A 22,352-nucleotide genomic window follows, 5' to 3' on the forward strand; every position below is an offset into this window, starting at 1 on the left:
TACAGACAGGATGACTTCATCACCCCGAAGATCTCCTAGCTGCTACCGCTCTGTATTCACACACACCTCTCTCCCCACACATCCTTAATTCCTGGCAACCCTCGTCTCTGTGATTTTCCATCTTTGTGGTATTGTCATGGGGTTGTTATATAAACAGAATCACGCAGTATGTGACCTTTTAGGATTAGCTTTCACTTGATGTAATGCTTTGGCTTAGGTTTATCTTGTCAGTCTGTTACATCAGCTGCCTCCAGATAAAGTGGATGGCATTGTGATGGCTCTGAGATGGTCTCTGAATGCTGGTATTCTATCCTTTAGTACATACTTCTTACCTTTAATTCAGCATAGACTCTTCCTAAGAGTGATTTTGTGTACAGAGCAGGATGGAGGGCAGTCCTCAACCCTGTGAGAGAGGTGGTATTCTGGTTTTGCAGAGGAGGAAATAGTAATTTTCTCAAGCTGTTACCTGGGAGAGTTGAAATTAGACCCGAGGGATCCACCTGCCCGTGCAGGAGACTCAGGTTCTATCCCTGGGTCAGGAAGGTCCTCTGGGAAAGGGAATGGCAGCCCACTTCAGCATTCTTGGTGGAAAGTCCCACGGACAGAGGAGCCTGGTGGGCCACAGTCTGTGGGGTCGCAAAAGAGCTGCACACGACTGGGCGACTACACCACCGCCGCTCAGGCTCTCTGCTCTCTTCACCAGCAGTGAGCTGCAGAGACACACTGGCAAGCTGCATGCCAGTTACACGTCTCTTCACAACTTGAGAGTCTTTATTAAGCATTCCTTATATATCAGTAACAGAACTGGTATGCCAGTATACTTAAGTATGCAAAATGAGGAAATGTACGTTGAGACCAACAAGAGCAAAATTCTTAAACCTTGGTAAACATTGAAACCTCATAGGAGAAACAGGGAAAAATTAATTTTAAAAATAAATGATTAAAAAAAAACCTAAGAATTTGAGTCTGGACCAAGTAGAAGATTGGCTAAGTAATATAATTCTAGAATTTATTGGTGTTGAATTTATTTTTTTAAGTCAGCCTGTGATTTGTTTTTCATTCTGTGGGTATTTTTTTCTAAAAGAGAAAATTCATGATCAGTTACAGTGGTTTATATACTAACTATGGAAAGAATTACTTATTAGATCTTGTATGATCTCTGAAGTTATGAAATTTAAAGGTAAATGAGCTAGAATTTATAAAAAATAGTGCCCATGGAAGATGCTAAATTATAAATTAGAATAAGAATATGTTTACTGCTGCTATTATATAATTCTTGGTAGGGCAAACAAGTTATTTCTCAACTATTCTGAAATGGAGTAGGACTTAAATTACTTTGAAAAAAGGCATTTACATATCAGTTTCTTCTTTAAGTCTGATTTGTATGTAGTCAGCTGAACATTCATATACTCAAAATACTCATTTCAAACATTCTTTATGCAGAGCATTGAGTTAGTTGCTATGGAAATACAAAAAGTCTGTAAGTTAAGTAACTACTCCTTTAGGCTAGTATTCCAACTCTTATCCCTCATTTTCTTCCTTTTTCTTCCTTTCAGGATAAGCTATGCTCTCCTTTTAAAATAAAGCAGAAGATTCTGTAATATTTACTTGAATATTTGTTGTTGCAAGCACCAGATACAGCTCTAGAGTATCTAAAATACCTGTGCATGTGTCTCATGTGGTTTGAACAAACTTCCATTTTCAGATGATTTGAAAGGAGAACTAGATGAATACATACAAAAATACCTCCCTGGAAAAATCAAAGTGATAAGAAATCCAAAGCGCGAGGGCTTGATTCGAGGAAGAATGATTGGAGCGGCCCACGCCACAGGTAGGACTTTCCTTGGCTCTTCTTGAGTGGTGAGAGCTCTGTTCTCCTGCCCTCCTGATTCTGCATCGGTCAGTGACAAGTGGAGTCTTAGTGGGCACTGGCAGCAGGAGAGATGAGGCTTGTGCTGTTTTGGAAAGGCCTTTCCTTAATGGAGCCCGTTGTCCCAAAGCCCAGGCCCCAGGAAGGCGAGCTCTGGAGTCCTCACTGGTCGGCTTCTCTGATTCTCTTCAGCTACACTGCATCAGTTCAGATTTCTCTTTATCTCTATGGAAGGCTGGTGCTGGTAATTTTCATTTATGATCTGGATAATTTTTAAAATACATTTAAGTTAAATGAATATGTTTAAAAATAGTAGGTGTCTAATATTTCATGTAGTACCTGGAAATATGCACCCCCACCCCCCCAAAAAAAAAATCATAAAGATGACTTTAGAATTCTGAAACTTTGGTGGGGCATCCCCTTGTAGTGAGAAAATCTACCTTCCCATACACTGCCCTCCTCAGGATGAGCAGTCCTGGGCTTCATGGTGGCTGGCGCTGCTGTCTGCCACCACCCCGCCTGTACACCCCCTGTCCCATTTGCGGGGTTTATTTGTGACTTCATTTGTACAGTCTTCCTTCTTCCCTCCTTTCTCTCACACCTGCAGCGAGCAGAAGCAGTTAACAAAACATGAGGTGCAGCTCCGCTACATCCAGTCCACAGTCACATGCAGGCTGAATTCAAGGCTTATGATTTTTCTTCTGTAGAGTTCTAGTCAAATAAAGACTCTGTGACTTGGCTGTTTTGACTTACAGAAGACATGAGATAGGAAACTGGCATGTTTGTGGGGTATGGCAAGATCGTGTCACAGAACACTGTACTTTCCCAGTACATTGTTACTGCAAGCTTTTCTTTTTCAGGCAACAGTAGTCATCTAGTTTTTTCCTTTATGTTGTGTTGGTCCTTGTTCAAATATAGTTTGGGATCTGTCAAAAAAAAAAAAAAAAGTTTTGGGGAAATCGGTCTCAGGTTCAGGGTGACCATGTATTATCTTCCTTCATTTAGTTAAACTGACTTTAATAGATAAAGTAATGTTTTTTGAATTAAGAAAAGCTATTAAATTTTCTCCTCAAAGGAACCTTGATAAGAGGTTGAACAGTTTGCCTTTCTGTATTAAATGACGTCTGGTGACCTTGTGAAGGTCGTTCACAGGTGCTGAAGGACACCGCCAAGTCACCGTCATAGTGGAGGACTTTCTTGCCAGAGGTTCTGCTGTTGTTAATTGAAATAGGATGCATCGGTTGCTTTATGAAATCCATGTAAAATCTATATCAATACATTTATTTCATGGATAAAGCTTTGGAATAATAATAATGCTATCTGATGATGAGATTCTGAGTTTTTCAGGTGTTTAGGGATAACCATTAAGTTATCAAAGAAACCCTCACTCCTGTTCATGTTTATCAAGCAGTTAGAAATGCATGAGAAAATCTTCACGGTTTTTATTCTATTGACAAGAAGAAAAGTGTATCCTGTGGCCCATGAGACTGAGGGAATTAGGAAAGGTGGGAAACGGAGGGCGAGATGGTCACGTGGCTGTCGAGTGGTGGATCCATAGGAGCAGGGAGCCGTGCAGCAGTGTGATGAGCCGGCTGCATGCCCCTCACTCCTGAGAGTCCTGTTGTCGAAATAATCGGTAACGGGTCACGTCTATGAGTCACCAGTGAAAGTGAGCTGCGTTCTCCAGCCTTGGTTTGCTGAAGCAGGGACATGTCACATAGTAAGTTTACAAATACATCCATTACAGTCATTGTAACAGGAAAACACACCGCTGGCCACTCCTATAGCACTGCTCCACATCTGGCTGTCAGAGAACTGGGTTGTTTCCGTCAGACTCAGAGTCTTTTTTTTTTTTCTGAGGAGACTATGAATTGTCTGTAACTTTCTTCAAGACTTGGTTTATGGTCTGCGTATGTTCTTCAGCCGTGGCAGCACCCTGGAAGCAGGGTTTCCCGGCTGACTGACTCCCAGGACCGATTTGATAGCTGGAGCTGGAAGGGTGGCGGCGGTGCCCGTTGTTGAATTGCGAGTGGCATTGCCCTCAGGGCCTCTGTGGTTTCCCCCACAGGAGAAGTCCTGGTGTTCCTGGACAGCCACTGCGAGGTGAACGTGCTGTGGCTGCAGCCCTTGCTGGCCGCCATCCGGGAGGACCGGCGGACGGTGGTGTGCCCGGTGATTGACATCATCAGCGCCGACACACTGGCCTACAGCTCGTCCCCTGTGGTGCGGGGGGGCTTCAACTGGGGGCTGCACTTCAAGTGGGATCTCGTCCCGCTCTCCGAGCTCGGGGGACCGGAGGGAGCGACTGCACCAATAAGGTAAGCCTTCTCCTGTCTGTTGGAAAAACTCCCCAAAGAGAAAACATGCTCAAAGATAATTCCTTTCTCCTTGCAAAAAGCACAAGTGTTGGCTTGTTTGTCCATGACAGATTTTTGAGTGCTTGCTGAATTTTATGTACTCTGCCAAGACCTAAGGAAAGATTTAGGGATAAGAAATTGTCCATGCTCTCAGGATTTATATCTCAGTGAGAAAGGCAGGAGAAGTCAAAAGTATCCTGGGATAATTTTGCATAGGACAGCCTGGAAGGACCCCCTGTGTTGTGTTGTTTTTATCAGACCCCATGGTTACTGCGTTGGTCGTTAACGTTTCCAGTTCTTTGCTAGTGTGAGTGGTGCTGTGGAGAACATTTAATACATAACTACAATTAGGATATTAGGATGGATTCCTACCAGCAGTGCACAAAGCCGTGGTGGTGGTTTAGTCACTAAATTGTGTCCAACCCTTGTGACCCCATGGACTGTAGCCCGCCAGGCTCCTCTGTCCATGGAGATTTCCCAGGCAAGGATACTGGAGTGAGTGCCACTCCCTTCTCCAGGGGGTCTTCCCGACCCAGAGATTGAACCCGGGTCTCCTGCATTGCAGGCAGATTCTTTACTGGCTGAGCTACAAGGGGAGCACCACACCAAGTCATAGTATGTGAACTATTTTCAGTTTTCATCCATATTCTCGAATATTATAAATCTGCTCTTATGTCTTATTTCTCCTTATTTCTGTTGCTTCTAAATTTCTCATGTCAATCTCATGTTTATCTGTATTTATACTTTTTCAAGTTCTTGGGTCTGTTCTTTTTTTAGACTTTTTTTTGTAAAAAAAAAAAAATAGCACATGTAAAAAAGTACACATCTGTGGGAGTGTATATATATGCATACAATTTAATAAATGGTTGTAATGTGAGCACCTGTGAAACGACCACCCAGGTGAAGAAACAGCACCCACATGCCCTTTGTGCCGCCTCCTGGTCGCAGCGCAGGCCTCGTGCCTAAGGTGTCACTGCGCTGACCCTCACTGTTCCCTTGCTCTCCTGGAGTCGTACCGCCTGTGTGTGACTAGACAGGGTAGTTTAGCCCAGTTTTCTCTGCTCTCAGACTTCATGAAAATGAGGCTGTGACTCATCTTGCTTTTAGTCACATTGCTTTAAAAGCCTCTGTGCTGCATTACACAGTTGTAGTTGAATCATTTTTATTGCTTTTTATAATTATTAACATATCATAACATTTATCCAGTTACTGTTGGTGGGGCAGTTGGGTTGTTTTCAATTGGTTTTTATTTTGTCACCTTATACACAGTAGTACTGTTGTCAGCATTCTTCTTAATGTTTTTTAATTGGAGGAAAATTGCTTTCCAATGTTGTGTTGGTTTCTGCCATACAACAACGCAGATCAGCCATAATTATACACATATACTCCCTCCCCTCTCCCCATCCCACCCCTCTATGTCATCAGAGTGCCAGGCTGAGCTCGCTGTATTATGTGGCAGCTTCTCACCAGCTGTCCGTTTTACACGTGATGGAGTGTATGTGTTGATGCTACTTTCTCCACTCGTTCCACGCTCTCCTTCCCCCGATATATCTACAAGTCCGTTCTCTACATCTGCATCTCCAGTTCCTTCCCTGCCAATGGGTTCATCAATACCGTTTTTCTCGATTCTAAGTCATGTCCAACTCTTTGTGACCCCATGGACTGCATCACAATAGGCTCCTCTGTCCTCCACTATATAGATAAATACATGTGTGTGTTAATATACAGTATTTGTTTTTCTGATTTACTTCACTCTGTGTAACAGGCTCCAGGTTCATCCATCTCACTAGAACTGACTCAAATCCGTTCTCTTTATGGCTGAGTGATAGTCCACTGTATATACGAACCACATCTTCTTCATCCATTTGTCCATCTGTAGATGGACATCTAGGCTGCTTCCATGTCCTGGCTATTGTAGATCGTGCTGCAGTGGACATTGGGGTACATGTGTCTTTTCGAGTTGTAGCTTTCTGAGGGGATATGCCCAGTAATGGGATTGCTGGGTCATATGGTAGATTTATTCCTCGTTTTTTAAGGAATCTCCATACCGTTCTCCATAATGGCTGTATCAGTTTACATTCCTGCCAACAGTGTAGGATGATTCCCTTTTCTCAACACTCTCCAGCATTTGTTTGTAGATTTTTGGATGATGGCCATTCTGACTGGTGTGAACTGATACTCATTGCAGTTTTGATTTGCATTTCTCTAATAATTAGTGATGTTGAGCATCTTTTCATGTGTTTATTGGCCATCTGTATGTCTTTGGAGAAATGTCTGTTTAGGTCTTCTGCCCATTATTTGATTGGGCTGTTTGTTTTTCTGATATTGAGCTGTTATGAGCTGCTTGTATATTTTGGAGATTAATCTTTTGTCAGTTGTTTCATTTGCAATTATTTTCTCCCATTCTGAGGGTTGTCTTTTTTTCCCCTTTCACAGAGGCTTGTCTTTTAATCTTGTTTCCTTTGCTGTGTAAAAGCTTTTAACTAGATCCCATTTGTTTTTGTTTTTATTTCCATTACTCTAGTAGGTGGGTCAAAGAGGATCTTGCTGTCATTTATGTCAAAGCTGTACTGCATATGTTTTCCTCTAAGAGCTTTATAGTTTCTGGCTTAAGTGGCAACCCACTCCAGTATTCTTGCCTGGAAAATCCCATGGACGGAGGAGCCTGGTAGGCTACAGTCCATGGGGTCCCAGAGAGTTGGACATGACTGAGCGACTTCACTTTCACTATATATTTAAGCCTTTAATCCATTTTTAGTTTATTTTTGTGTATGGTGTTAGAAGTGTTCTAGTTTTCTTCTTTTACATGTAGCTTTCTAGTTTTCCCAGCACCACTTACTGAGGAGGCTGTCTTTTCTTCATTGTTCTTGCCTCCTCTGTCAAAGATAAGGTGCCCATAGGTGCGTGGGTTTATCTCTGAGCTTTCTGTCTTGTTCCGTTGAGCTATGTTTCTGTTTTTGTGTGGATACCATACTGTCTGTAGTTTTGTAGTGTTGTCTGAAGTCAGGAAGGTAAATTCCTCCAGATCTGTTTTTTCCCTCAAGATTGCTTTGGCTGTTTGGGGTCTTTTGTGTTTCCATACAAATAATAGTTCTGTGACAAATCCATTGGTAGTTTGATAGGAATTGCATTGAGTCTGTAGATTGCTTTGGGTAGTATAGTCATTTTCACAATACTGATTCTTCCAATCCAAGAACATGGTATATTTCTCCATCTGTTTTGTCTTTGGTTTCTTTCATCAATGTCTTATCATTTTCTGTATACAGAAAACTATATATACTTGTCTCTTTAACTAGGTTTATTCCTAGGTGTTTTATTCTTTTTGTTGCAGTGGTGAATGGGATTGTTTCCTTAACTTCTCTGATTTTTCACTGTTAGTATGTAAGAATGCAAGGGATTTCTGTGTATTAATTTTGTATCCTGTGACTTTACTATACTCTTTGATTAGCTCTAATAATTTTCTGGTGGAATCTTTAGAGTTTTCTATGTGTAGTATTCATGTCATCTGCAAACTGAGAATTTTACTTCTTTTCCAATCTGGATCCCTTTTATTTCTTTTTCTTCTTTGACTGCTGTGGCTAGAGCTTCCAGAACTATGTTGAATTAATAGTGGCAAGAGTGGGTACCCTTGTTCTGTACCTGATCTTAAAGGAAATATTTCCAGTTTTTCACTACTGAGAATAATGTTTGCTGTGGGCTTGTCATACATGGCCTTTATTATGTTGTGGTAGGTTCCTTCTGTGCCTACTTTCTGGATGATTTTTATCATAAATAGGTACTGAATTTTGTCAAACCTGCTGTCAGCAGCCTTCTTCACGGCTTCTGGTTTGCAGGCGTGAAGCTGCCCAGTCATAGGCATGCCTGTCTTCACTTGTAGTCGAGAACACTTTCCCCGCACCTCCCACTGGAAGGCCACCGGCTCCTCAGCTGGCCTTCGGGTACTTGCCAGCTTCCTTTCACCCGAAGACGACTTGGAGGGGAGGCTGATGGAGACCCGGCCAGCTCAGGTTGCTGACCTGAGTTCCTGGCAGGGTGGGCGTGTCTTCTGCTCTTAGACTTTGTGGCAGTTTTCTGAGAAGTCGATGAGACATCCCCAGCTCTCAGTGGTCTTGTGTCTTCACAGGCTGGCAGCCCTTCTTCCTGCCAGGGCATTCAGTGTGGCTCTCTGCCTACTCTGCTCCCGGCTCTGCGATGGGAGCACGATCATGAGCACCGCTCAGGAGAGCAGGCTGCCTGTGGGGACCATGCGTGTCTCCATCTGCGCCCCCGCATCTGGGACTGGAGGCAGACGGCGTGCCGACTCCACCTTAGGCGCTCCTTCGCCGGCGCAAGGGGGACGCTCCTCAGACTGCTTCGTAGTCTCAGTATTCGTGCAGTGGCCAGTTTCTTCATCATCTTCAGGGCATTTGTTTAATTTTCAATATTTTTAATCAAAAACATGTATTCACAGTAACGTATCACAGTATAGAACAATTTAGGGTGAGAAGTGGCCAACTCTACCTCTGCCCCCATTCTCAGTCCTGCCCCCCAGAGGCAGTTCCTTTTAACCAGTTTTATTTTCTGGTCTTCCGTTTCTTACTTCCTGAACTGTAACCAATATGTGTGGTCCTCTTTCCAACATCACACCGACTTCAGACCTGCTCTGCTGGGAAAAGGAAGTAGTAGTTCATTTTACATCACTTCAGGTACTCCTTATCTCTTAGTGTTGCAGTCTGGTTATTTTGTTTCTATATTGGTTCTGATACCTTTTAAAAAAAAATTTGTTTTTTGTTCTGACTTTTGACAGCATCAGGTGACACCCTTCTCTGAATGGTAAGGATAAGCTGTTTCACTCTCAAGATAAGCGAGGTTGCTAATTTCTTGAGTTGTATGTTTAGATTTTTTAAATTTTTAGCCTTTTTTCTTTTATATATATATATATATTTAAGATGGTAAGTTGTCTTCTAATCATAGCCTTAGCTGCATCCCACAAATTGTGATGTATCATTTAAAATTGTCATTTATTTAAAAATGTCTTCCTTGTTGTGTTTTCTCTGACCTGTAGTTTATTTGGCAGTACATTTATTATTTTACAGGCATATAGAAATTTTGTTCAGTTCAGTCGCTCAGTTGTGTCCGACTCTCTGTGACCCCATGAATCGCAGCGCACCAGGCCTCCTGTCCATCACCAACTCCCGGAGTTTACTCAAACTCATCTCCATCAAGTCAGTGATGCCATCCAGCCATCTCATCCTCTGTCGTCCCCTTCTCCTCCTGTAGTTGTTATTTAATCCTAGCTTACACTGTGGTCAGAATCTGTATTTTCTGCAGTTGTCAAGATGGGATTCAGCATCTGTTGGGCCAGGTTTATTGTGTTGTAAAAATACTCTCTTTAAAAAATTTATGTTCTATCAGTTGTTTCTTTATATATTTTGTTCATATACTTTGAGGTCATGTTAATAGATGCATGACAGTTTAGAATTATTGTATCTCCTGGTGAATGAAAACCATGTATTGTTATGAATTGTCTTTCACTGTATACTTCTATAATAGTGAAACTTTCACTTTATAGTCTGACATTAATATGCCTGTTCCAGCTTTGTTTTGATTAGGATTGAATTAGATACGTGTCACAGGTAGATAGAGTTACTTTCGTTTCTAAACCAGTGTGGGAAACTTTGTTTTAAGTAGGGCTTTCTTGATTCCATTCAGTAATATCACTTATATTTTTCTGTCTGTGATTACAGTGGGACTCTTTGCTTTCTATCTGTTCTGTTTTCTTTTCTCTCTGCTCTTTTGGTCTGAATTCTGACTTATTATTCTGTTCCCAACTGCCACCCATTATTAGACATTATAAACATTCTCACATTATGTTCTTAGTGGGTACCTTAGAGAATATAGCCTTCATCCATGACTTATCAAAGTGTAATATAAATTGGTACTTTCTCCAGACAGAGCCAGGATCTCAGAATATTCCTACCCCAGTTACCCACCTCAGGTATGGGTGTGTATGTTTAACCTCCACAAGCCACTTTTTATGCAGGCGTTATTCATTTCGGTTTAGCTATATATTTCCCTTTTATCCTTTCTGCATCTGCAAGCTTCCCTCTAGGATTTATTTTCATTATGACTAAAGGACACATTTTAGTGTTTGTTTTTGCTGGACCTTCAGGTGAGATTACTCCTTCTTTTCTGAAAATGTCTTTGTTTCATCATTATTTTGAAAAATAATTTTACTTGATATTCAGTTCTAGATTGGCAGATGCATTCTTAGGGCTTTGAAGGTATCAGTCAAGAACTTTCTGGCTTCTACTGTTTCTGGGGAAAGGTCAACAGCTGTCTTATTTTTGTTTCTTTTGAAGGCAATCTCTTTTCATTGGCTGCTTACATTTTCTTTCTGTCATTGTTAGGAGTGTTTTTCAGATATGCATAAATTTGGTTTATTGATAGCATCTAATCATCTGCCAGATTCTCAGTCTTGTCTTTTATGCTTGAACGTATTGAGCAGCTGGAAGTCTCTGCCTGGAAACTGTTATTTGAAACCCCTGCACATCTGCTTCTTTTAGATTGTTTCTCTTTATTTTTTACTGTCATGTGATTTATTTTCTTGATTGTCTGGTTATTTGTTAGTTTGCTTGTTTATTTCTAAAGGCAGACATTGTTATGAAAACTGATAGCAACACAGTCATACAGGGGTAGTGTTTTCTCCTGCAGAGAATACTGCATCTCTCTGAGAAGCAGCTCAGGACTGGATTCCATGACTCCTGGTGCAGAGTCCAGGAAGTGAGATGATTGAAATCCAGGCTGGAGTCTCTGTGGGAGTCGGTCTTCCTCAGATTCTCACAAACACAGGGTTTTTCTGCTGCGGCAGGATTGACCTTTAGGGCCAGATGGTTCTTCTTGGTGGAGGGGTGGGGCTGTCTGTGCATTTCAGGATATTTATCATCAACCCCATCACATACCAGCAGCATTCCTCCCCCTGAGCTGTGATAGCTGAAAATGTTTCCACACTTCATGAAGCATTTGCTTGAGCACCACTGGTCTCCCACATTTGCATCCAGGTCAAAGTGTGGTTTGGTTTCTCCTTGTCAGGCCCTGGAGCCCAGTTTTTATCCCAGGGGGCTCTGTGGACCTGTCAACAGAAGTTAAACAGTTCAGGTGGATTTCTGTCAACTGTAGTCATAAATAAAAAAAGAAAGGACTTGTGATGCTTAGAATTCTAAGTAGCTTTTACTTGCCAGCTCTCACAATCTAGAAAACTTAACTAGGCAGCCCAGCTCATTCCCTCATAAATTAAACATTTCAGAATAGTTAATCTAGTTTTTATTGTTGTTCAGTCACTCAGTTATGTCCGACTCTTTGTGACCCCATGGACTGTACCCCCCCAGGCTTCCCTGTCCTTCACTGTCTCCAGGAACTTGCTCAAACTCACGTTCTTTGAGTTGGTGACATGAGTTTTTATTAGTAATGTTCTAAAACTGCACTGAATTAAAAAAAAAAAAAAGTAGATAATTGACTGTAGAATTGGTACAGTAACTGTCTTCCTTTTCTAGGTCACCTACGATGGCTGGAGGATTGTTTGCCATGAACAGAGACTATTTCAATGAACTTGGACAGTATGACAGTGGCATGGATATCTGGGGAGGAGAAAATTTAGAAATATCTTTTCGGGTAAATTTTTTTTTGTATGTTAATCAATTAACTGTGCAGTGAAATGTAATTTTCATCTGTGATCCCATGTTTTCTGTAAATCATCTTACTATTTCACCATAATTTATGATATAGATAATACCATTCAAAATAGCAAAAGCCTCTGAGAAGCCTTATATTTATTTTACAAGAATTTTAGAGTGATAGTTGGTATAAATTTAGAGGTCTTTGTGTGCACTGACTCTAGAGTTTTTGTTTTTCCTTTGTCCATTCATCTTATTTGATGACCTAGGATAAAACAGTTCTGGTCATATTTTCCTGACTGCCTGAGATCACCATTGTTCACACCTGTCTCCTGAAGAAATTATTAATAGCTCCCCATTTACTTTCAGGAATAGCCCAGATAAATTATATTGTATACACAGATTGCTCCAACCTACAGAGGAAATTCACCTTTCACAATCTCTTCTCTCATTGCTGAGGCTGGAAAGATGACGGTCGTGGGTGGGGTCTGTGGCTCAGGCAGTTGTGCTAGTGGTTGGGACGCAAGCTTTGGAAAAGGCGGGAAGAGGGCAAGGGACAGAGTGCAGGTTTCTCGCTCTTGTTCCCATCTCCTGGTGTGTCACGGGATCCCTGTTCAGATACCGTAATACCTTGTGTATGTCGTTTTGTATTTTTGCAAATGTATCGATCCCAGTTTTTCCTACGTAATCTTTAGAATTTGTAAGTTGTGAGCTGTAATAAGATATTATTAGTCTTACTTTGTAGATAAGGTATTAAAATAACTAAATAAAGTGACTCAGTCAAGGGCAAAATTTAGACCAGAACTAAGATCTTCTGACTCTTACTCTCTATTTTTTATAAAATAATATTTTTCTAAAAATGTGTGTGCTTCATGAGAAAGTATGTGTGAAACTGAGATTAGAGGATTGATTAGCATTCTTTGTGCCTAAGTCCTGAAGGTCAGCTTCCTTGATCTGTCAAAACATCATGTCTGGGAAGACAGTTTTAGACACAGGAGAGTAAAAGAATGTCACATTGTTTTTAGGGTTTTGTTTCTTTTTAATCATAAAGACAGATAATTTTAAAACACATACTTTGACTTTATTCTGATAATTCACCTGTTTAGTAGAGGCTAACCTCATGAAAGCCATGTGTTGACCCCTCAGCACTATTAACATGTGTTCTGCTTCCGACCAGATCTGGATGTGTGGAGGTAAGCTGTTCATCATCCCCTGCTCTAGAGTTGGACACATTTTCCGGAAAAGGCGGCCGTATGGGTCCCCCGAGGGCCAGGACACTATGACGCACAACTCCCTGCGGCTGGCACACGTGTGGCTGGACGAATACAAGGTGAGGCCCGGCTTCGGGACGGCTGCAGACAGCCCCTCACCCCGGGGACGGGGCGCTGGCCGCTGCTCTCCTGCCTGTCTGTCTGACGGCCTTCATCTCTGTCCGGGTCTCTTTCCTCTTTTCTTCACTCAGGCTTTCACTCAGTTTTTTTTATTCTGACTCCTTTTTAACTTTTCCCAGTGTCTAGTCTGTGAGAGGTAATTAGCCGACGTCAGGGGACACCCTGTTTCTCCTCTCTGCACCCGGCTTTCAGTGTTTCCTCTCTCAGGACTTGGCTGAGGTAACAAAAAAATCCATTCACTCATTTTTTCTTTTAAATTCAGGAGCAGTATTTTTCTTTAAGACCTGATCTGAGAACCAGAAATTATGGAAACATCAGTGAGCGTGTTGAATTGAGGAAGAAGTTGGATTGTAAATCATTTAAATGGTATTTGGATAACATTTACCCGGAGATGCAGATATCTGGGCCCAACGTCAAACCCCAGCAACCCATTTTTATCAACAGAGGGCCAAAGCGCCCCAAAGTCCTTCAGCGCGGAAGGGTAAGAAAGTGATTCTAAAAAAAAAGAAAGTGATTCTATCACAATGTTTCAGTAAATGTTGCCTAATAAAATAAATGACATTGTATACTTTATAGAATATTTAAGGATAGGCTTTAGCTTGCTTTTCATTGTTTATTTTTTAGGAGAATTTCCTCAATTCAGGTGTATTTAGTATCGTTGCTGTTTATATTAAGATCCTTTACCTGCCAGTATTAGAGAAAACACAACTTCTCTAAGCTGTGTGCTAGCTTCCAAGAGGCTATAAATGTGAAGGCATAAATGAAGACGTTGTACACGCGCGTAAAATTCATTTGGCAGAGACCAGAAAGGAAAATGAAAGGAGAAATGGGGCCGCTGCAGACAGGAAGTGAAAACTGGTGGTTCTGGTCCAGGTGGTAGTGTGAAGGCAGACTGCACAAGCCCATGTCCTGGGTTCTTTCAGTGTCAGCAGTTCTTCAGTGGTTGGAATTAAGCCTAGACCTTTCTTCTGTTTTGTTCTCTCTACCTTATAAAAGTCATCGAGATGTTTATTACTATGTACTTTCCCTTTAAGTAAAAATGGATGCATACCACATAGTTGAAATCCCTGTTACTGTTACCTTGCGTATGTAATCACCTTTAATGTTCAAAATTGATCACTTTGGGCTTACCTGCTAGTTCAGCTAGCTGGTAAAGAATCCGCCAGCAATGTGGGAGGACCCTGGTTCGATCCCTGGGTTGGGAAGATCCCCTGGAGAAGGGCACGGCAACCCGCTCCAGTCTTCTTGCCTGGAGAACTCCATGGACAGAGGAGCCTGGCGGGCTACAGTCCACGGGGTCGCGAAGACTTGGACATGGCTGAGTGACTAAGCAAGTGCAGATCACTTTGCCTAGACGAGACACTCTTTTATGTAGCCCATCTCTGGAATTCCTGTGGCGTCTACAGTCTCTCTTTACCTCCGTTAGGTGTGTGTATTAATTTAGGTACTGGCTGTTTCTACTTTTTGCTTCTGTTTACTCAGTGTCATCTCTAGGTTCTTTACTGCAGAGATGGTAAATTTGATTTCCTTCCTCCCCTGGAACAGATGAGCAGTCTTCTATCTGTAGGTGGAATTTCTACTTGACATACCACCTGCGTATGTTGTTAAAATTGCCTATAACCTTGAAGTTTCTGTTGTGATGATCCTATGTGCTAAAGCCAGAACTCAGTAATAAGAAATGCTTCCCTTTTTAGGACCTTGAAAATCCACACCTTTGAAATACTTTCATGTTTCCTTTCTCTTCATCCATATGTACCGCATTGTCAGGAGCATCCTCTTCTTTTACAGCTCTACCACCTTCAGACCAACAAGTGTCTGGTGGCCCAGGGCCGCCCGAGCGAGAAGGGAGGCCTCGTAGTGCTCAAGGCATGTGACTACAGTGACCCAAACCAGGTGAGTGATGCCCGCGACGGGGTCCTTCAGGGAAGTGCCCGCACTCTTGAGGGTGGGGCAGACATCAGGGTTTTACTCTGACTTTCCTTCTATGGTTCTGGGTTTATTTTTATTCTAATTTCTATGTACAGGAAAGTAGAATACATATATATTTTCATATTCCTTTCCATCATGGTTTATCACAGGATGCTGTACGGTAGGACCATGTGGTATCTTAACGGTTTGCATCTGTTAGTCCCAAATTCTCAGTTCATCCCACTCCCCACTTGGCAACAAGCCTGTTTCCTGTGGGTCTGTGTGCTTCATCGGTGTCTATTATAGATTCTACATGTAAGTGACATCGTATGCTATTCCCCTCTGACTGACTTCACTTAGTAGGATAATCTCTAGGCCCGTCCGTCGCTACACATGGCATCACTTCATTCTCAGGGCCGAGCACACGCACCACACCGTCTCATCCCTCCATCTGTGACAGACACGTGGGTTGTTTCCGTGTCTTGGCTATTGTGAACAGAGGCCCATGCATCTTTTTAAATTAGTTTTGTCCAGATATGTGCCCAGAAGTGGGACTGCTGGGTCATGTGGCAACTCTTTGTTTATAGTTTTTTGAGGACCTTCCATACTGTTTTCCACAGTGGATATACCAGTTTACTTTCCCATTAACAACACACGAGAATTCCCTTTTATCTACACACCCTCTCCAGCACGTTATTTGTAGGCTTTTTACTGGTGGCCTTTCTGACCACTGAGATAGTGCGCACTGTGGCTTTGGTTGCATTTTCTCTGATAATGAGCAATGCTGAGCATCTTCTCCCGTGCCTGTTGGCCATTGGTGTGTCTTCTTTAGAGTCTTCTGCCCATTTGTTGTTAGGTTGTATGAACTATTTTTGTATCTTGGAAATTAAGTCACTGGTTGCATCATTTGTGAATATTTTCTCCCAGTCCATATGTAGGGTGTCACTTCATTTTGCTTATGGTTTCCTTTGCTGTGTAAAAAGCTTGTAAATTTGGGAAGGTCCCAATTTTGAGTCAGGTTTGTTTATATTTGCTTTTCTTTCTTTTACTTTGAAAGGCTGACCTAAGAAAACATTGGTACAATTAAAATGTCAGAGAATGTTTTGCCTATGTTCTCTTCTAGGAGTTTTATGGTGTCATGTCTGTCTTTTGAGCATTTTTGTGTATTATGGTGTAACTTCATTGATTTACCTGGGGCTGTCGAACTTTCTCAAACACTGCTTGAAGTTAAATTGTTGTTTAGTTTGGGAATGATTTTAGAGGTCATTAATTTGTTGTCTCCTGTAGTATTTTGTTTAGAGCATTCTTCTCAGTTATACAGAATGAATTTGAAGTGTATAAATTGAAAGCTATATGGATTTGTTAGAAATGGCAAAGGAAGTACACTTTCTTTCTGGCCAACAGCATTAAATCTGCACTGAATGAATCAGAGTATCTTTTACAGAGTTTTCTGTGGAACTGAGTTTTCCCCATTTTTAGTAGTTCAGAGGAACCACAACAAAATTTCAATTCATGTCATTCACATAATTTATTCTCACACTGTATGTGTCCTTTCAGCGATTCTGAGTGGCGGACGGGGTCATTCAGGAATGGAAGGAACACCTTTTTTGGATAGATTGCACGCTTTGACATTTCTAGGAGTCCATGCACACGAAGATGTTAACATACTGGAAAACACGGTTGAAAAAGGATTTTGTGCCACATCTGGGTGTGAGAGCTGTCTGTACTGTGGACAGGGGAGTGGTCAATCATAGTGAGGAGACGGAGTTATTCTCCTGTCCATACTACAATGTGACTGTACAGAATTGTACTTAAACACCCTAGCCACGTGTGCCTGTTGAAATTTAATTGAAATACATTTTAACAATCCATTTCCAGTTCTCAGCAGCCACACGTGGGCCGGTGGCTCCTTTGTCAGACAGCGTAGATGATGTTCTATCAGCGCTGATGGTGAGCCCTTTCTCCATGTTAAGAGGCTCAGCACACATGTTTTGGACCCATATGAAAAACTAGCAATGAATAAAATAATTCAAAGGGTAAGAGAAAATGTTTTCCTTTTAGATTTATCGATGTTGCATGTTGGAGAAAAGTTATTCATTGCACTTGTCCATTTCAGCCACATTCAGGCCTTTGTTTTTTCTGAAAAGACTCTGAGAGACCATAAAGACGATCAGTGACCTTGGGCCCTGGGACTAGAATATAATATTCCAGGCTGACGTGATGAGGAACATGGACCTCATCATAAGAGCCTTGTGCGTCTGTGTACGCAGGGCAAATCAGCAGCCTCGCTGGGCTCCCACTGTCCTTACACAGGCCGAGAACTAAAGCACTGTACAACTGTGGCATCTTCCGTCAGTCCAGTCTGTCCACTCCCGCACGGGATGTGCAATCTGAATTTCAGAACCTAAAGCAAAACTGGAGGTTTTAACATTTTTATTGTTTTCTTCTTAGGTTTGGATTTACAATGAAGAACATGAGTTGGTCTTAAATAATCTCCTTTGCCTGGATATGTCAGAAACTCGCTCATCTGACCCCCCGCGACTCATGAAGTGCCATGGGTCCGGAGGCTCCCAGCAGTGGACCTTTGGGGTGAGGAACCGGACAGGGCTGAGGCGTCCCAGTCTGCCTTGTAGCTGGTGTTCCCGAGTGTACAGCAGCCCCTAAGTCAGGAAGTTTTTAACTGGCGGTGTTTTTTCTCCTCTATTTTCAGAGGAATAACCGGCTGTACCAGGCGTCAGCGGGCCGGTGCCTCAGACCAGCTGATCCACGGAGTCGCAAAGGCTCTGTTGCCATGGCGATCTGTGATGGCTCCTCCTCACAGCAGTGGCATTTGGAATCTTAAGGCGGACGCTGTGGTCGGAACGTGACTGTCCAGCTCATCCCCACCACGGAGCTGAAGAAGTGTGCTTCCCCAGGAGGTTGAAGTCATTTCTGGACTGCTGTTAAGGAATTTCTTCCTTATGGTAGGAAACCAAAATGCAGTGTTAACTCTAGAGAGTCAGGTTTGTGTAGAAGGATAAAGTCCAGGAGATTGATGTGTCTGTTCAGGTTTATTTGATCAGGAACTTGTGATTTCCCTTCTTAGATTTCATAGATGATGGTTAATTTTTAAATTTCTACTACCATGTTCTGAATAATTTTAAATATACTGAATCCACATTACTTTTAACTTTAGAAGGCATTCATTTATAAGATTATATTTAAGAGTTAATATTATAAATTATTTTGGTGAATATGGTACTACCCACATTTACATTAAAGGATCCTTTTGATTATTTACCCTAGGATTCTTTGTCTGCTCTTTCTTTCATCTTGTATTGGAGCCTCTGCTCTGACTTATCCTGTGTGTGTGATACATGGTAAGTTCACTGAGGTTTGGCTAATGGACCAATAAGTGAGGTAGGTCACAGCCTTAAGTAACCTCAGCGGTGTTTGCTTCTTAGCTTGAACTATGTGAGTTTTAAGTATTCAGATTCACTGAGTCAGCCTCAAAGTTGCCAGTGAAATACTCGGGTAGAGTTATGAAATAGGAGGTCAGGATTTCAAAAGATATATCTCAGAGGTATGAATTTAGAAATCATCTGTATATATTATAAATATCCAAATATAAAGTGAGTTTTTTCACCAAAAGTACATCTCATGAGACAATCTCATGGGGAACTTCCTTATTTTATGTTGAAACACAAAGTTTAAGTACCATATTTGAAACATGTTACAGGATAATACATGTATACACACACACTGAACAATTAACTTCAAAGCTCAGAATCAATAATCACATTAAATATAATCTGATTAGATATAAACGGGTCCTCCTGACCCCAGATAGTGTCTGTGTGGCCTCACCAAAGTCTTGGAAACCAAGTCCGACCCCGTGACATCTTGGAGCAGCTAAGAGGAGAGTGGCCAGGATGGTGACGTAGAAAGACCCTACGCTTGCCTCCTCTCACGGGCACACCTAAATTGCAACTATTTGCAGAAAAACCATTGATGAAAAAGACCAGAACCTATCGCCACACGACAAGGCAGGTAGGAGGGTGGAGTCGCCGCCTAGTCCAATCCCCTCCCCAGGTGTGTGACCCAAGGGCGTGGAGGGCTGCAAACCCCACGCGGTGCTCCCCGGCCCTGGGGTCTTGCACTGGGAAGACAAGCCCAGTTTATTCCAGGAGTCAGAGAGAGCCGGGGGAAGTAGAGGCTTCACCCGAGAAGACGCTCACACCGTTGCACACACTCTGGGACCCAGGGCAGAAGCAAAGGAGCCTGGGGCAGACAGACCTACCTGCTGATCTTGCAGTCTTCCCAAAGAGGCAGGAGGCACCCTGGGGACAGACCCTGGTGCATCCATTTCCGGGAGCTTGTTCTATCCTGGGGGCGCTGGTGAACACCAGTTTGGAATTCTCCCGCTGGCCCAGCAGCCTGCAAGCACATCTCAAGCCAGACATCTCACCGGGCACCCACTCACCTAAGACAGGGTGCCTTCAAGACCCCCTGGGTTTTCAGCTGACCTTGGCCATGGCCTTGCTCACCAGAAGGCCCAGGATTTGGCCCCACACACCAGCACACAGGCATCAGACCCTGGGCCTAGCCTCATCCACCAGTCAAAAACCACAGCCCTGCAGCCTGCAGACCCCACCCCCTAGCACTCTGATACCAGCTCTGGGACCCCTGGGGCCCTGGAAGCAGACTTGAGGACCTTGCTCTGCCAATCAACAGGCTGGCACTAGCTATGTAAATAGGTCAAAGTGTCCCTAGTTAGAAGGCACAGATGGTTACAGTGGATAAAAATGTAGGACCCAACTACACGCTGCCTGTAAGAAACTCACTTTAAAGAAGATGCCACAAGTGTTAAAAATGAAAGGATGGGGAAACACATAAATGCTGAACACCCATTGGAAGATATCCAGATAGCTAAATTAATATTAGACAAAGGCGATTTCAGAGCAAAGAATACCCCTGGAGATAATACCCCTTTAAAATGATGAAGGCATCAACTCATTAAGAACAATCTCAAGCATCTATAAACCTAACAACTTCAACTGTGTCACCAAACAAGTGGGTGAAACAGAAGGATAGAGAAAACGTAAATGAACAACACTATTAACCAGCTTGACAAAGAATACTCATCCTTTTCAAGTGCACATGAAATATTTACCGACAGAGATCACATGCCAGGACATTAAAGAAATCAATTAATTTAGATAAATTCAACTTATGCAAATTACATTAGCAATCAATAACAACTAGTAGAAATCAGTGATAAAGACACCTGGGGGAATTCCCTGGCCGTCCACTGGTTAGGACTCCATGTCTTCACTGCTGCAGGAGTCAGTCCCTGGAACCCTGGAAGATCAACCAGGAACATATTTCCCAATACTCTGTGGGTCACCAAAGAAATCAAAAGGCTATTTTCAGCTGCCTGAAAATGAAAACACAAGATATCAAAGGCTATAGGATGTAGCTCACTCACTACGTGGGAAGTTTATAGAACTGAGCTGTATTAGAAAAGGATAAAGGTTTAAAATTAATGATAAGCTTCCAGCTTAAAGTAGAAAAAGAGTTAAAAAAGCAAAGACGAAATACTAGACAGAAATGAAAAACAAGAAGTTAATGAAACCAAAGCTGGATTAAGATTATTGATAAATTGTCTACTAAGAAATTACCAACATCAATAATGAGTGGCAACGTCACTAGAGAGTCTGCAGATGTTAAAAACAGATAAGCAGCGGGAACTCTCATTCACTTCTGCTGGGAATGCAAAAGGGTATGGCCACTTGGAAAATGGTTTGGCAGTTTCTTGCAAAACTAAATGCATAATACGATAAAAAACCTGCACACAAGATGTTTACAGCAGCTTCATTTGTAATTGCCAAAGTCTGGAAGTAACTGTGATGTCCTTCTGTAGGTGACCGGGTAAACTGCTACATCTAGACAATGGAATATTTAGTGCTAAGAAGAAATGAGCTATCAAGCCACAAAAAAACTGGAGGAACCTTTAATGTATGTTACTCAGTGAAAGCAGCCACCTGAAAAGTCTACATACTGTATGATTCCAACTCTATGACATTCTGGAAAAGGGAGAACCACGGAGACAGTAATACATCACTCGTTGCCAGGGGTAGGGTGTGGGGAGAAAGATACGGGCAAGGCAGCTACTGTGTATGATCCTGTCACGGTGGACACAGCAGTCAGAACCCACAGGGTGAGTAAAACCAAGTGTGAAGTGTCATGTCGGCTATGGACGTGGGGTGAGAATCATGTGTCAGGGAAGGTGTATCGGTTCTAACAAAGCCACCCAAAGGACCACAAGACAAACGTCAACACAGAAATGATTGTGGAAAAAAAATAAATGATTGTGGGAACTCCCTGGTGGTCCGGTGGTTGGGACTCCGAGCTCTCACTGCCAAGAGCCCAAGTTTAACTCCTAGTCAGGGAACTATGTCCACAAGCTGTGCAGCCAAAAAAATAAAACAGAAACATATTAAAAAAGTGAACTGTACCTCTGTGTAGCTTCCCAGGTGGCTCAGATGGTAAACAATCCGCCTGCAGTACGGGAGATGAAGGCAGACCGGGGTTCGATCCCCGGGCTGGGAAGATCCTCTGGAGAAGGAAATGGTACCCCACCCCAGTGTTCTTGCCTGGAGATCCCCATGGACAGAGGACCCTGGCGGGCTGCAGTCCACGGGGTCGCAGAGTTTCAGACAACTGAAGCAACTGGGCACATTATAGCAACAGCTCAAAATAAAAAATAATTGGGATTGTAACTAATTTACAATAGCATGAAAAATATGAAAATAATTTTAACATTTGTACAGTGAGAAAAAAACATTGCTGAGAGAAATTAAAGAAAACCTAAATAAATGGACATGAGTTTGAGCAACCTCCGGAGATAGTGAAGGATCTTTATAAAAATGGTGCTGGAAGTAATTTTCTGTTTCTACAGATAAAAACGAACCTTGACTCCTATCTTGCATACAGAATTTATTTCAACATGGTCATAGATCTACATAGAAAAAAGACAACTATAAAGCTTTTAGAGAAAAATGACAAATACCTTCCTATAGGAGAGTCTAAGATTTCTTTACTCATTTCAAAGCAGTCATCAAAGATCAATGAATTGGACTTTATCAAAATTAAAAGCTTCTGAAGACGACAGCATTGAGGAAGAAGATACAAT

The 22,352-nt window shown here is 42.2% G+C and overlaps 1 protein-coding gene across 8 annotated transcripts in view; it reads left to right on the top strand.

The window, feature by feature from the left end:
- Positions 1-22,352, top strand: part of GALNT11 (polypeptide N-acetylgalactosaminyltransferase 11) — a 62,852-nt gene that overhangs the window by 33,672 nt on the left and 6,828 nt on the right. For 7 of the 8 annotated variants that reach the window (XM_043871885.1, XM_043871878.1, XM_043871882.1 and 4 more), the window contains exons 5-12: positions 1,706-1,831; positions 3,939-4,188; positions 11,760-11,877; positions 13,057-13,209; positions 13,533-13,751; positions 15,059-15,163; positions 17,630-17,767; positions 17,889-18,462. In XM_043871885.1, the coding sequence (XP_043727820.1) occupies positions 1,706-1,831; positions 3,939-4,188; positions 11,760-11,877; positions 13,057-13,209; positions 13,533-13,751; positions 15,059-15,163; positions 17,630-17,767; positions 17,889-18,020 (1,241 nt within the window). In that variant the 3' untranslated portion in view covers positions 18,021-18,462. Of the gene's footprint in view, positions 1-1,705; positions 1,832-3,938; positions 4,189-11,759; positions 11,878-13,056; positions 13,210-13,532; positions 13,752-15,058; positions 15,164-17,629; positions 17,768-17,888; positions 18,463-22,352 lie in introns of those variants that run through there. The other variant, XR_006334857.1, reaches the window with a different exon arrangement.

The sequence above is a fragment of the Cervus elaphus genome, chromosome 18 (assembly GCF_910594005.1).
Source record: "Cervus elaphus chromosome 18, mCerEla1.1, whole genome shotgun sequence".
Lineage (NCBI taxonomy): Eukaryota > Metazoa > Chordata > Mammalia > Artiodactyla > Cervidae > Cervus > Cervus elaphus.